Source organism: Myxine glutinosa, chromosome 1, assembly GCF_964187855.1.
Source record: "Myxine glutinosa chromosome 1, kmMyxGlut1.1, whole genome shotgun sequence".
Classification (NCBI taxonomy): domain Eukaryota; kingdom Metazoa; phylum Chordata; class Myxini; order Myxiniformes; family Myxinidae; genus Myxine; species Myxine glutinosa.
In genome coordinates, this window is record NC_136261.1 from 101,128,302 (window position 1) to 101,144,354 (window position 16,053).

General features: G+C 47.2%; 2 protein-coding genes across 3 annotated transcripts in view; one reads left to right on the top strand and one right to left on the bottom strand.

The window, feature by feature from the left end:
- The window catches only part of TIMM10B (translocase of inner mitochondrial membrane 10B), a 512,565-nt gene that overhangs the window by 97,449 nt on the left and 399,063 nt on the right, over positions 1-16,053 (bottom strand). The window lies entirely within an intron of this gene.
- The window catches only part of LOC137426532 (polypeptide N-acetylgalactosaminyltransferase 10), a 77,251-nt gene that overhangs the window by 22,025 nt on the left and 39,173 nt on the right, over positions 1-16,053 (top strand). Inside the window, exons 2-6 of one of the 2 annotated variants that reach the window (XM_078775299.1) lie at positions 6,303-6,530; positions 8,582-8,666; positions 8,924-9,068; positions 9,193-9,359; positions 9,660-9,845. In XM_078775299.1, the coding sequence (XP_078631425.1) occupies positions 6,420-6,530; positions 8,582-8,666; positions 8,924-9,068; positions 9,193-9,359; positions 9,660-9,845 (694 nt within the window). In that variant the 5' untranslated portion in view covers positions 6,303-6,419. Of the gene's footprint in view, positions 1-6,302; positions 6,531-8,581; positions 8,667-8,923; positions 9,069-9,192; positions 9,360-9,659; positions 9,846-16,053 lie in introns of those variants that run through there. The other variant, XM_078775302.1, reaches the window with a different exon arrangement.

The following is a 16,053-nucleotide window of genomic DNA, read 5'->3' on the forward strand; positions in this document are numbered from 1 at the left end:
GCATTGATGATAGGTAAGTAACCCACGGTTGTTGTTTCTTGTGTATCATTGATGACGCATTGATTGAAACCTGTCCATGCTGGAACTGATCGATTTGGACTGCTGTAATGTCGGACAAGAAGCCACGAAAGGTCTTTGATGTTTGCTCTCTTTTTCATGTCTGGGTCTGGTGTGTAGCTATTAGTCTTCACTTCTGTATCAAATCGTGGCTGGGCACGTGCACCGCAGTCTGGTGCAGGCGTAAGCTGCTGTAGCTCCGCTGGTACCTTGAGTGACCTTGCTTGTCCCATTTGCAGTGCTTGTCCACTGTGGTGTTGTGACGCCCCTCTCTGGAAAGCAATCACCTGCGTTGCGTGGAATGTTCCCTTCCCATCGAGGGTTTCTTCTATAATATCGATATTATCAGCAGAAAATTGGAGAAACCGGCCTTCGACAAGGTTTGGTGGGACAGGAAACTGATCCTTTTTCGTTGAGTTGTCCAGTACGTGCTGCGCTAGTGTGGTATCTACACGTTGAACGTGACTGTAACTGATGCAGTGTCCGGCCTTGTGAAATATGTTCACCAGGTCCTTGAAACGAGTTGCTTGGTGAAGGGTCATTCCAAGCCCAACATGCTTTGGTGTCAGCGCTTTCCCTTTGGAGACGGCATGTACAACATCTTGGGCTATACTGAGAGATAACATCCTTGTTGTGTCATCAACTTCTGTTTCTCCTGGCTCGCCTGTCAGAAGTACACTGAGTAACATGAAGAGACTCTCGGGAATAATTTTAGCTGCGTTGTCTGCGTTGACAGAGGAACAGTCGTTATAAGAGGGCGAGTCTCGTATATCTGCTCTTATACGTAGAGCTGTGTGGTGTAATGCTAAGACCTGCTCCATATCCTGATCTACAAATTGACTTGCACGCAAACCATGCTCGTAGCCTTCAGAGGTTGTATCATCAATTGTATCTGTTGTCTCTTTCAAGGCCTGTACAACAATTCGCGCTGGTACGGTGGGGAACAACAATTGTGCTTTTTGTGGGTCAAGTTGCGGAACGAAGTCGATTTCTCCTTTAAGGAGATCTTGTAGTTTGTACTTGAAATGTGTCCTGTGTTGCTTGTAACTTCCAGCATCAACCTGACATTTAGCCATCAATTCAGAGTATCGTTCCCACACATCTAATAGGCTGTATATTTCTCCCTTGGTGATGCCAATAGAAATCTCATGTGCGACAGTTTTCAGACAAATCTCCCTAGGGTTTGGCTGCATCATTGGATCATGCTCACGGCCAGCTTTTTGTGTGTAGTTGACATAACATTTGAGATGGTACCGTACATCTCCAGCTATGAGGTCGTTCACACAAGCCAATCTGCAGCTCAAGAGAGGGTCAGTCTGAGCGGCTAGAAGCAGCTTTTTAGAGAATGACAGGGATGCTGCAAGTCAGGTCTTGTCTTTGGACGTTTGCTGGCAGAAAACACACAGGTCCGTGTTCAATGCCTTGGCCTTGCTTCGCAGTACCTGAGAGGCTTGGTCACCTGCGTTGGTCGAAGCACCCTCCTCTGCACAGGAGGTCTTAGTTTCAATTTTTTTTTTCAATCTACTGAGATGCATAGCACTTGTGAAAGTGCCATAACAGTCTTTGTGATAAACAAATTCAGTGTCACCAGATACAGATTGAAAACTTGCAGCTTCCAATCTCTCCACTACGTCCCACCTTGCATAGTCTTGGTATTTTTTGCGCTCACTCAGTGCATGCTGCACTCTCTCCAGGCCGTTGCTTCCAAGCTTTCTAGTTGGTTTGTTAGACTGTTTCTGACATATAAAGCAAATGTTCCAATTAGTTGTAGTGTCCACGCTTCTTTTTCTCGGCTGTATGTGTGCTGCTGGTGTCATGACGCCACTGCTGATCAGCACCTGTTCAAAAGAAAAATACGTTAGATCCAGAAGCTAAAACCGACACCATTTTGATAAGCCAAGATTATTTAACATGATTAACAAAACAAACAACTTTTGGCAACATTAGATATATATATTATATCACAAACTGGTTAGTGGTTATGGTACAAATATGTACGGATTATGTATATTTAATTGATATTATATTTGTATAGATATTCATTACGATTTGAAAATGAATAAACAAGAAATATGTAATGAAAAAAGCAAAGCAAATCGTACGCTGTGGTGGGAATGTAACGATCGTTAAACCATGGTACAGCCGACTGTTGCAACAACATTTATGGGGGGTGGGTTATGTTTGTTGTAATTAATCAGTCTTATTCACAGTTGTAAACCAATTGTCTGTTACTGTTATGTGAGGGAATAATAATGAATGATTTTGATACCTAAAACATATGCATGGGATGTTTATTTGTGAAGTTATTGCAATTTTTATTATATGTTTACAGTGAAACAGAAATAATTATTCGGCATTTTTTGTATTTTTTGCCATTCTTTGTAAAATTTCCCGATATTATAGTATAAACCAATATTTTTACAATATGTATTGTTATTCTGCTCATTTTGACACCAAAAATAAGTTTGTAACTGAATTATTGGTCATTTTATTGACATTTTTGTATTTTCGAGAAAATCAGATATTTCGCGATTGACCTTTTTCACAAAATAACCCACTGAGGTCCCAAATCAAAATATCAAGTGTCATCCAGGCTAATATTGCTCAGGAGGTGTCATGGTTCAATCCTAGCATGGGTGCCAGCTTGTAACAAACAGTTACCCCTCACGTAATTTTTTGAGATTATATTCCTAGTCTATAAATTTGTCAGCCCACATCACCAGGCTTCAAATGGCTTGGCTGAACGATCCGTGGGAATCATCAAATCCAGATTGCAGAAACTTCAGGAGGGAAACCTGGAAACAAAGCTGTCTCGTCTCCTGTTCAAAGATCGCATGACGCCACAATCCACAACCGGTGCAGCTCCGTCTGAGTTATTGATGAAACGATACTTGAGATCGACACTTGACAACATCAAACCAGACATATCATCAAATGTTTATCAGAGCCAGCTTAATCAAAAGTTGGTGCACGATAAGTCGTCCAACAGTCGCTGTATCAACATCGGAGATCCAGTGTTTGCCCGAAATTTTGGTGTAGGTGCGACGTGGCTACCGGGAGACATCATCGAGAAGCCAGGTCCACTGTCCTGTGTGATTCGCCTGCAGGACGGCCGCGCAATTCGTCGACATCAGGACCACATAACCTACCGTCACTGTGAGTCGATGGAGCCTGTAGCATCGTCACAGTCAGGACAACAGTTCGACCCACCTCTGCCGGAGATCGTCGTGGCCGCTACAGCCGGCTCAGATGCCCCGAAAGCCTCTGCGAACGCTACACCCTTCGTGGAGACCAAAGGAATCACCTCGGACTCTGTATACACTGCCACTGGTCCACCGCGACGCTCAATGTGCGAGCATGCCTCTCTCTCTCTCTGTGTAGAGAGAGGGAGAGAAAGCACCCGACCTGTTGAATCTTTGAACATGTTCTATTTTCACGATGACACACGTTCTATTTTCACGATGACACACGTTCTATTTTCACGTACCTGTAGCGGTTACCGGAAGCATGACACAATCACCTTGCACCGGCCGATGACGTAACCGGCGGGCGGTTACTTTCCCGGACTCGCCCGGACGTGTCCGGACTTGCCTTGCCCGGGCGGACTCTCGATTTGCATACCACGCCCCGTTGAGAGGCGTGGCTGACTTATTTGCATACCACGCCCCACCTGAGAGGCGTGGCTTTTGTGTGGTGAACTTTTGATATAAATCGCCGCCCGTGTTAACGGGCTATTCAGTGCTTTTGAGTTCTTTCGAGTTGAGCTCGAATAAATAGCTCAGTGAAACTTCATTCCTGGTGTCGTCCATTTTGTCCGGCTTTATCGTGCGAGCATAGCTCCACATACCGGTATTTTCATTATTCTCATAATCGTTTGCACACACATTTTCACATGTTTTGGAAATGTTGCTTTTGAAATGTCAATTTTGGAAGTCTCGCACGTGTTGCTCTTGGTAATTTTGGACTTAAAGGGGAGGATGTCATGTATGAAGCTGCAAATGGGTTTATTTCGGTTTTTCCGGAAGTTACGGCCCAGCTCGGATGGCGCTGCAGTGAATCGGGCCTGTATCGGTAGAGTCAATAAACGTGTGCTACAATCGATCGTAGTTTGTCGAGATACCTTACAGAGAGAGACGGAGAGAGAGAGAGAGACAGAGAGGGAGAGACACACACACAGAGAGCAAGAGAGAGACACACACACAGAGAGAGACAGAGAACGAGAGAGGGAGAGGGAGACACACAGACACACAGAGAGAGAGAGGGACAGAGAGAGAGAGAGAGAGAGAGAGAGATAGATACACACACAGAGAGAGAGAGACATAGAGAGACACACACACACACACACACACACACACACAGATAGAGGGACACAGAGCGAGAGAGACAGAGGGAGAGAAAGAGAGAGAAAGAGAAAGACAGAGAGAGAGGGACACATAAAAAGATAGGCACACAGAGCGAGAAAGAGAAAGAGAGAGAGGGACATACAGACAGAGAGAGGGACACACAGAGAGAGAGGGACACAGAGAGAGGGACACAGAGAGAGAGGAACACAGAGAGAGACAGAGAGAGAGACAGAGAGAGAGAGAGCGAGAGACACACAGAGAGAGAGAGAGAGAGAGAGAGAGAGAGAGAGAGAGACAGAGAGGGAGAGATACAGAGATACACAGAGAGGGAGAGATACAGAGATACAGAGATACACAGAGAGAGAGAGAGAGACTTTGACTTTTTGTGTCCTTTTATTATAAAAGTATAAAACCAAAGTATTCCAACTCCACTTTACATACAAATCACAACCTCATTTCCAATGCATTTGCACAAAAACCCCCCATGCCCCATAACTCTTCAAACACAAGAAGGTTCCCCATGTTTACATGATAAGCATGTTCGAGCTTTATACGTGCTGACACCATCCCGATGAAACAAAAAAGTGCATTTTCATTTTTTCCACTACCTAATCTGGCTTTTCTGGTTTTATAAATTGCAAGCTTAGCAATTCCAAGCAAAAAATTCAAAAGAAAAATCACAGAGTTTTTCCTAGTATTACATGCAAGTCCGTAAACAAAGATTGTAACAGAAAAAACAATTTTGAATTTACAAAAGATTCGGCTCAGATACAGAAACAGAGATGACAAGAGATGACAAAGAGAGAGAGAGAGAGAGAGAGAGAGAGAGAGAGAGAGAGAGAGAGAGAGAGAGACACAGAGAGAGAGAGAAAGAGAGAGAGAGAGAGGGACACAGAGAGAGGCACACAGAGAGAGAAAGAGAGAGAGAGAGAGAGGGACACAGAGAGAGGCACACAGAGAGAGAAAGAGAGAGAGAGAGAGAGAGAGAGAGGGGGGGGGGGGACACAGAGAGAGAAAGAGAGAGAGAGGCACACAGAGAGAGAGGCACACAGAGAGAGAGGCACACAGAGAGAGAGGCACACAGAGAGGGGCACAGAGAGAGAGGGACACAGAGAGAGAGGCACACAGAGAGAGAGAGAGAGAGGGACACAGAGAGAGAGAGAGAGGGGGGGACACAGTTGAGAGAGAGAGAAAGAGAGAGAGAGAGAGGGACACAGAGAGAGAGAGAGAGAGAGAGAGAGAGAGAGAGGGGGACACAGTTGAGAGAGAGAAAGAGAGAGAGAGAGGAACACAGAGAGAGAGGAACACAGAGAGAGTGGGACACAGAGAGAGAGGCACACAGAGAGAGGGACACAGAGAGAGAGGGACACAGAGAGAGAGGGACACAGAGAGAGAGGGACACAGAGAGAGAGGGACACACAGAGAGAGAGAGAGACACACACAGAGAGACAGAGAGAGAAAGAGAGAGAGGGACACAGAGAGAGAGAGAGAGAGAGAGAGGGACACAGAGAGAGAGAGAGAGGGACAACAATAGGGAAATGGCTGGTCTATGCATGGGGACCAATTACCGTGACCGCCCTAGCCTGACAAATCCATGAGGACGAAGAATGGGGGGATTTGGCCCCGGATTTGCAATGGGGGTACAACCACAGCCAAGTGACGACCCCGATAGTCCTACTTTTGTTTTTCAACTTGCTCATGATCTCACATATCCCAAACATCTTTTTGAAAGCTGCCATCTTTATCTAACCCCAGCATAAAACTTCCATTTTCTTTCAAAAACTCCACCCTCATGTTCCATCACACAGTATCACTTTTAGTAATGTCTGTTGTCAGCTTCACCCAACCTTGATGTTCTTTCACCACTTCACTCCCATCATGTCTGTGCCTCAATTCATTCAGGAGACTTAGCTTTTCAGTTTCAAACCCTTCGGCCGTCATCGCCATCTCCCGAGAGAATTGCACTCCACCTGTTCCACCTGTGCACCCCGGGTTCGGCTTGGTGTTCCATGGTCAGCCATGGTCCGGCGGGGCGAGGCGGGAACCTGCCTGTGCCTCACAGCCATTGTTCTCGTGTCGCTGAGCATTGTGGGGAAAAACAACAACGCTCCAGCAGTGGTGTCGCGCCAGGTGGGTTCAGCGAGAATATGCTGGTGATGTCCGCAGCCATGATGTCTGAGAAGTCGTGTATCTTTCCCCTCTCTCTTTCTATTGTTCCTTTTTTCCTGTTACATATCTCCTCCACTCACCCAGGTGTACCCCAAAAAATAATGAAGGTGACGTGGCTCAGAGATGGTGAATATACAAATGTCATGTCGATTGTAGAACTCCTTCATGGTGCACTCCTCTCAATTTTCCATTTGGAGGGTATTTTCATGGTCTTGAGCACAAATACAGGAGGGACCAAAGATGTGGTTGAGCTTATTGGTGGCTCGGTTATGTGACCACTATTTACTATTCTCTCCAGTCATGAAACTACATGGCGTACGGTGGTGGCCAAGTTTTTTTGGCTAAACAATATGGCGGAGCTCGTATATACTTTGTGTTGACACTGACACTTTCACAAGAAGACGACACTGCCATGTTCACTGGAGAAGACAGGCTGCGTAAAATAGAAGCAATCATCTTGGAGGTCGGGGGTCTTCAAATGTTCCATGCTTGGCTCATCAATAAGCTCCAGTAAAGATGAAATAACACCAGTCACCTCCTTCAATTACATATTGCCTACAGAAAGGAGGAAGCAGAAGCAAATTTAAAAAATGATTGTGAGAAGAGAAAAAAAAAAGGATAATGCAAATGACATATGGGTGGGGGAGAGGAGGGTGGAGATAAAAAACAGTTTTTGTACCTAATATGTAGATGGTTTATGATACTGTAGTTTCATGGATGCTGGGAGGATCATTATTACTTCTGCCACCGAGGGTGATGTTTTCACCCCTGTCTGTCTATCTGTGAGCAGGATATCTCAAAAAGTTATGGACGGATTCGGACGAAACTCGGTGGACAGGTTGTGTGTCTGACAAGGAAGAATGTATTCGATTTTGGTGAAGATCTGAATATGGATTCGAACATGATATTTATTTAATTTTTAAGTGATCCTTCACCATTGATAGATAGGGCCAAAAACGATACAAAGCAGGATGTCTCAAAAAGGTATGGATGGATTCAGACGAAACTTGGTGGACAGGTTGGGTGTGTTACAAGGACGACGAATTGATGACACTTTGGTGAAGATCCGTATCTGGACCTTATAATTTTTTAATTCTTAAGTGATGCTTCACCATTGAGAGACGGGGCTAAAAACGATATATAGCAAGATATCTCAAAAAGTTATGGACAGATTGGAACGAAAATTGGTGGACAGGTTGTGTGTGCGACAAGGAAGAACGTATTCGATTTTGGTGAAGATCTGAATATGGATTCGAACATGATATTTATTTAATTTTTAAGTGATTCTTCACCATTGATAGATAGGGCCAAAAACGATACATAGCAGGATGTCTCAAAAAGTTATGGATGGATTAGGACGAAACATGGTGGACAGGTTGTGTGTGTGACAAGGACGACGAATTGATGACACTTTGGTGAAGATCCGTATCTGGACCTTATAATTTTTTAATTCTTAAGTGATGCTTCACCATTGAGAGACGGGGCTAAAAACGATATATAGCAAGATATCTCAAACAATTATGGACAGATTGGAACGAAATTTGGTGGATACGTTGGGTGTGCGACAAGGACGAAATGGTTACATTTTGGTGAAGATCCAAATCCAGATCCGGATACGATATATATTTTTATATTTTTAAGTGATTCTTCACCATTGAGAGATAGGGCCCAAAACGATATATAGCAGGATATGTCAAAAAAATTATGGACAAATTTGGACGAAAGTTGGTGGAAAGGTTGGTGTTTGACAAAGAGCAATTGATTCAATTTTGGTGAAGTTCCGAATCCAGATAATAGAATGTTTAAAGTGATTCTTCACCATCGAGAGATAGGGCCCAAAAACGACATACAGCACGATATCTATTAATGCAATAATTCTATGCAACTCAGCTATCCATAAAAATAATTACAAACTCGTGTTGTTATTATCACAGTAATTACACCACATAACCACAGTGCAATATATACAGTGATAAGAGGATTATATTATGTTGCGGCTGTGTACATTTCAGGCACGGAGCACAGCCCAGGATAATGAGACCGAGCTGATCGATTATCAGAACCACACCTCCTTACGTTTGCAAGCTGCACGCCTTGGTAACTGAGCACTCTGGGGGACACGCACAAGAGAAGGTGGTGACATGCATATGCATGAGCGCATGAAGAGATTAGGGAAGAGTAATTGGGGGAAATTTACCTCTTACCGGAGAGACAGGCATGTTAGTGTCATTTTCTACATATTCACTGTTGTCATGACTACAATGTCTGATTGTCCAAAAACCTACACAATGGTCTGCAAATCTGCCTTCCTTATTGATTCGCACTGCAGCTCTTTTTTCACTTTGTTCTTGCAGGCCCAGGAGAGCAAGGAAGACCGTACACTTACTCTTCCTATGACCGACGTGTCAAGCTCAGTGGTTACCAAAGCTACGGTTATAATGGTCATGTCAGCAGCAAAATCAGTGTTGATCGCGCTATCCCTGACACGAGGCACAGCAGGTCAGGCGAGCTCAACGATCCGTGCTCCTGAGTCCTCAAATAATCTTTAAGTGCAGCAGTTTTTCTGTCATCTCTCTGTCTCTCATCACAATGACCAACATTGATTGTCACTTTCTTTTTTTAGATGTGCTTCCATGCGATACCCACGCTCTCTCCCTTCTGTCTCTGTGGTGATCACGTACCACAATGAACACTGGTCTGCTTTGCTTCGGACACTGCGTGCTCTTTCGTCCCGCACACCGCCTGCACTCCTCGCAGAAATCATCCTCGTAGATGACAGCAGCGATGAGGGCAAGTTCAAATGTTTCTCTGTGTATGTTTTTATTCATCCTTTTCTGCTTGAGGACAGATGATGAGTATGTGGTGTCCATAGACGATAAGTTAACAACAAGGAGCTAGCTTTCTGATTCACTAAGCAAATTAATCACAACAAATGGATAAGAAACAGAAACACAATTATTGGTGATTGAATTAACTGAGTGAATGAATTCAACATGAACGGATAAATGAATGAACAGAAATAAAGGAAATGCAAAGATGCAGTAAATGAATAACAATACAAAAAACAATAGCACCAGTTTTACCCTACAGGAGACGTTGCAGGAAAATTGTCTCGGTACAGAGAAGACCTTCCACCTTTACGTTTGACTCGTCTGCGTCAGAGGGCAGGGCCTCTCGTTGCCCGTACCTTGGGTGCTCGCCTTGCCTCAGCTCCTGTACTGGTGTTCCTCGACTCCCATTGTGAACCAAATGCCAACTGGCTGCCTCCACTACTTGGTAGACATTCAGTTGATTTTACTCCTTTTCAATGACTCACTCTTTTTCAGGGTTGTAAGTACTATATGTATGTTGTACATAGATGGTATATATATATATAAAGACAGCATATATATATACACCCCATATATACCCCCATATATATATAAGTACACCCCATATATATATATATATATATATTGTTACGGTCCGCGGTTAAGGATGTTATGTTTGCCGAGCGGAGGCACCGCGACCTAACAGTTTCCCCGATTCACCCGATTCACCCGCACGTTGGCCGTATCGCGCCACAGCTATTCAATGAGGAAAAGACTAAAACGACGGATGTGAAGAAAGGGAAGAAGAAGAAGACAAAAGGTTGAAAATACTACTAAATTTATTTACTATGTACAGGCTCAAAGAAACCAAGGAGGAGGAAAGATAATAAAATAATATACAGAAGCTTTTTAGAGACACAGTGAAAATCGCTAGCTTATCTAAACAGACTTAATTAATACCCAGGACAGAACAAACGAAGACGACTCACATGGGGAATGATGATAGGAATGGCAGGTGGATGTTTTGAGGGAGAGGGAAGTCCAACGGGTCCTGCAGCACGATCGGCGCATTGGGCAGCCGCCGTTCCTTCGCGGCCCTGCTCCAAACTGCCGTCCAGGCCCCAAGCGGCTGTTGAATGTTGTTGCTGCTGTGGACGCTGCTGCTGCTGCTGCTGTGGACGCTGCTGCTGCTGCTGCTGTGGACGCTGCTGCTGGCGAGCAAGGCGACGAATAGCAGGCTTTGTGCTTCCCTGGATGATCTCCTTTGAACAAGAATCGCTGCTGGATGATCTCTTCTCTTTCTTTGACCTCACAACCCAGCTCTCTTTGCAGCTCTCTCTTGGACCTCCTTTTACTCAGCTCTCCTCTGACGACCCAGCTCTTTTCTTTGCACCTCACCACGCAGCTCAGCCCTCTTGGACCCTTTTACTCAGCTCTCCTCTGACGACCCAGCTCTTTTCTTTGCACCTCACCACGCAGCTCCCTCTTGGACCCTTTTACTCAGCTCTCCTCTGACGACCCAGCTCTTTTCTTTGCACCTCACCACGCAGCTCAGCCCTGGTCACTCTTGCGCGCGCGCTTTTATAGCGCCTCCGGCGATTAAGCCGCCGGCCTTCAGGACACGCCCATCGGTGTGCTCACCTCGGCCCTGGTTGGTCGCGCGACCCTCTGGCTCCGCCCTTGATGACGACGGGCGGGCACGCCTTTCTTCCCCAACCCAAGCACATGTTCAATGGCGGCAATTGTAGTTGGCAATGCGAATGGCAATTGACGAAAGGGGAAATGGAGGTTTTGGGAATGGGAATGAAGGATGAAGGGAATCTATCTCTTTCACTTGGTGCAATGGAGTGTCATTCTAATGGAAGACAAGGCCTTACCCTAAAACACATAATAAGGATATAAACTACTGAACAAGGGTATTATAGTGTCCTTCAATGGATGCTTTATGGAATTAACTACCGGGACGCCCTTTTAACCTTTACACAACACTGGAGGCAGGAGGGGCCAGACTCGAGCAATAATAATAATAAAGCACACAATAAAAAAAATACAATCCTCATATCCGCAACACTGCACCCTCCTCCTCTTAGGCACGTCCCGGGCCTACAACTTTAATTTAGTGTGACACGTAGGTGTAGTTCCCTCTACTTTTAACCTGACCCTGAGTGCGACAGTTTTAAAACATAGATAAATGTGTCCCGCTGCTCCATTGCACCCTACCTAACAGACTCACGCCCACAGCTAACCGAATTACGGAATGGTCTTCAAACTACACACTGACGGTGGGGAGCATTATTTACAATGACGCTACTTTATTTACAAAACGCAACCCAGGACCTGTGATTGTTCTTTCTGGGGGGGAGACAGTCTGCTCTGCATCGACGCACCCTGAAGCACCCACAACGCACCAACACACCCTCAAGCACCAATCGGTGCACAGTCATCATTGTTCACTGAATAAAAATAAAAACAACAACCCCCAACCCTGCAGGTGGTCTCTTGCTCTTCGGCTCCCTCTGCTGGCTATTATTATTTCTTCCAGTTGTTGTCTTTTTCCTTTGCTGGCGGCCTATTTGCAATAAAATGCACCCAACGTGTCAATTTTTATTTATTTTATTTATGGCCCACAGGGCCGACTAGTGTGGTTCACCTGTGGGGCATCGGTGCCCTGTGATCAAGGTCCGCCAGCCAGATTTCAGGCCTTCATGGCCGGTTCCAGCAGAGGGGCCATGCCCCAACCCATGGGGTCCATCAGTGGTGCTCGGCCACAGACATGTGGTCCATAATGTGGTCCATCGATGCAGACAGCTGGTTCTGGGAGTTCCGGGCGCACAATGGCGGACTCACGCACGCTCCCCTCGGCGCCCAGTGGCGCTCAGGTCCTCATGTGGGAGACAAAAGGGGATAAAGACAGATGAGCGAGGGGTAAGGTCACAAGGGTACACATCAATAAGGCAATGCAAGGTGAAGTGCGTACGGAGAGCGAAGTGAGAAAAGCTCGTCCCTACCGTACGTCACCCCCCCTGTCACCTACACTACCCTTGCCCTTACCCCATATTTACAAAATCTACACATTTACAAATTCGTCGCTACTGTCACGTCTTCCCCATATTTCCCCAATACCAAATTCGTCTCCACAATCCCTCTATCCAAAATTTGCCATCACCCAATTCGTCATCAATCCTCATAAGGAGGAAGAGATGGAACATCAAGCACAATGTCACACCCACGTCATGATGCGTCTCACAATCCAAAACATTTGCACATAAAAATAACAAAACAACCTGGCATGGTGTGGAGGTACGTCATCTCAGGTGAGTGGATGCAGATGGTGCGAGGAGACTTCAATCCTAACTATCCTCTAAATGACATTAACACACTTTACACTACCCGGGGGGCTTTCCCTGCCAAACCATTGGCAATCTTACTCTATGTGGTTTTAAAAACCAATTCCCATTGACCAAACTGTGGTGCTTCTCAATTTGGGGTCTCACTCCCCCGATTCATCTCCCGGTGCCCTTGCACAATTTCTGGGCTGAGACGTGTAGCTCTCCCAGCAGGTCTACCCACCTGCACACCTCCACCACTGCAGTTGCCACCCGAGCTTACCTAGCTCCTCACCTAACCTATCTAACTGGGGAAGGCCCCTCCTGGCTCTGTCACCCCTCAGTGCCCTCTGGCACTGGGCTACCCGGGTCCGTCCTCCGGATCCTCGGGCCCCATCCACAACAACTCTACCGGCTCCCAGAGCCCACCTGCGGCCTCACCTGGCCGACATCCTCACAGTGGTGGAGTGCCCAAACCAACTACACACACTAACAGGCTACACGCCCAGCCATTTCCACAACACGAATGCACCCATCCAAATACCATTCTCTCACCCGCACCACAGATGCCAATATCCAACCACAATTTACCTATACCCTCTACCTAACACTTACACTACCCTCCCCGGGTATTCGTGATGGGGGTCCATCCTTCCCCCATTCACACCTTCGCACCATCCACTCCATAGTTTCCATCCTACTCACTCCACGCCCATCCATTCCAATACTCCATATATTCCACACAACCATTCTCCATTCACCTGTTGTTGCACACCTGTGCCATCACACCTGGTGCCACCTGCACCCTCCTTCCTTCCTGGACCATTCGGTCAATACATCACTCATCACCATCACTCACTCATACACTGCTCCACACACCTGTTCAGTTGCACACCTGTGCAATCACACCTGTTCCTTACACACGGCATCATCTGAACTACCTGTTGCCCTGCTAACTTAGTGCTCCCCATCTTCCCTTTAAACTAAGCACATACCACGTCATTATCATCCACACTACCCTCTCTGCGTCCCCACTACAGGTGTCATTGTCACTACCTAATCTTAACGTTACCTAATGTCATCTCTCTAGATCCCTACACACGATATATCCTAACCCTCCCGGGCTAGTTTTCACTGCCATAAACCCCATAAATCTAGTGCTCCTTTGCCCCCGTTGTGAGGGATGGTGGATTGGCCATCCCATCACATGGGGCATCTCCCACTACCAATTTGGCTCGTCCAAATCCAACAAATCAAAAATTTGCCAATCCTCTGCCAATTCTATTCACTTTTCTAAATTTCGGATCAAAACCACTATCACTATTATCATCATCACAGTCCGCTATATCCTAGCCTCGGTGCGTCATGACATCATTAAACTCGGCTTCGTAAAGCCGAGCAATGAATTCGGGTGGTTTGGTCGCCTGCAGGTTGAATCCGTCCGGCTTTCGGTTCAAGGGAGGTGGTTTGGTCGGGCCGAGATTCCACGCACCATCTCGGCGCGGTACCTTGCGGTCCCGGGCCCGATGACCGAGGCTCGCCCGATCGGAACCCCGCCCCCGCGAGGGGGCACCGTTCCGCTTCCTCCCACTCGCCCTTGAACCGGACCGGTCGCCTCGCCCCCCAAGGCCCAGACTCGACCGTGCAGGGCGGGGCCAAGCCCGAATCGGCAACGACGCTTCGAAGAGAAGCGACGCCGCATCGATCCGCGCCGGGCCTCGCATCCAACAAAGCACACCGCGCACCGAGTGCTCGCATCGGCTATCCGTCGCCTTAAACGCTAACCCGTCCAACGTCGATGCTTTACTCGCATGCCCACACGCACACGCGACCCTTTTGACACTCACAAAACCCGGCGTTCCAACGCCGCCCGTCCATTCCACCAACACACTCCCTGTTACACACCACACCTCTTGTGCACACCTCTCCTCCGTTACGTCCTCCGTAACACTCACCATGGGCGTGCACTCTTGCATCCACCCACTAACGCGCTCAGATGGGCTCTCCCACACTCGCGCTACCACCAACCCCGGTGTGCTTCCTCGCACACGTTCCACCACCACCTTACTCTCCGTGTCACACTCACCCTCGCACGTACACTCCGTATTGCTCTCACTCCCTGTGTCACACCCCGTACACCCCGACGTGCATTCTCGCTCGCACTCGGTATCACACTCGCGCTTCGTAACACGCTCACCCTTTGACGCACACCTTTTTCTCCCACGCGTGCCATTTTTACTCACACGGGACCCTTCACCAACGCCCGGATGCTTCCTCGATCCCAAGCGCGCGAAAATTCTTTTGTCGCCAAACGTCCTCTTACAAAATTTCTCCGCACAATACACAGCACGACTCACCTGGGGGATCCTTTTCTCCACGCGCACCTGCAAACTTCCATTCGGGTTAAGCACAGCATCGTGATGTGAGCAGGGACTTTGCACATTTTCCATTTCTCCCTGCAATTCCCGGGCTACCTCCGTCATCTCTTCAATTTTAATTCCCAGCACTGCTTTTTCTTTATTCACCTCGACGACCGCTGGCTTTAATAAAACACCCTCCTCTACCTCAGCGGTCGCCGGCTGCTCCAAACCCCGTGTCGCGATTTCTACCCCGGTCCAGTTACCCGTGCTTTTCTCAACTTCGCTCAACCAGTGCTTCTCGACCCGCGTTACCTCGTCGTGCACCCTTGGGACTCTCTCGCCCACCATGCGATCCATGGTCTCCCCACATTTTTGCATGCGGTCACCCATTCTGTCCCCAATCTTGCCGATTCGCTCCATTTTGCTTCCTAGCCTCTCAAATTTATTGTCTAAACGTTCCCTGGTACCCCTCGCTTCGTCCCTCATTACCCCCAATTGCTCACCCTGAGCATCCATCCGGTTCCCCATTTGTCCCATTTGGCCCTCCAATCGCTCCCCCTGAGCATCCATTTTTGCCATCATTTGAATCATAAAGACTCGCATGTACTCTGGCATCTCTGGCTCGGCTGCCGCGACCACGTGCGCAGCGCAATTTGGTGCTGCTACGGTCACGGGCGCGGCAAAATTTGGTGCGGCTACAACCACGTGCGCGAGGACGCCATTTTGCGCGCCTGACACCTCCTCAACCACCTCCTCATTGTTCTCCCCCCTCTGATCCTGGGTTACTCCTAACCCCCCTTCTAGCTCACCCACCTGCATCCGATCGCCTTGACTATCCATGGCGCGATTTCAAAATTCGGGTTTTGTAAAACAAAACAAATTTCGGCCTCTCCAAATTTTGACCAAAGTTTGTCTAGATGTTTTTAAAATTTGGTTTGGGCCTTGTATCTCACTCCCAGACACCAATTGTTACGCCAATTGTACAATT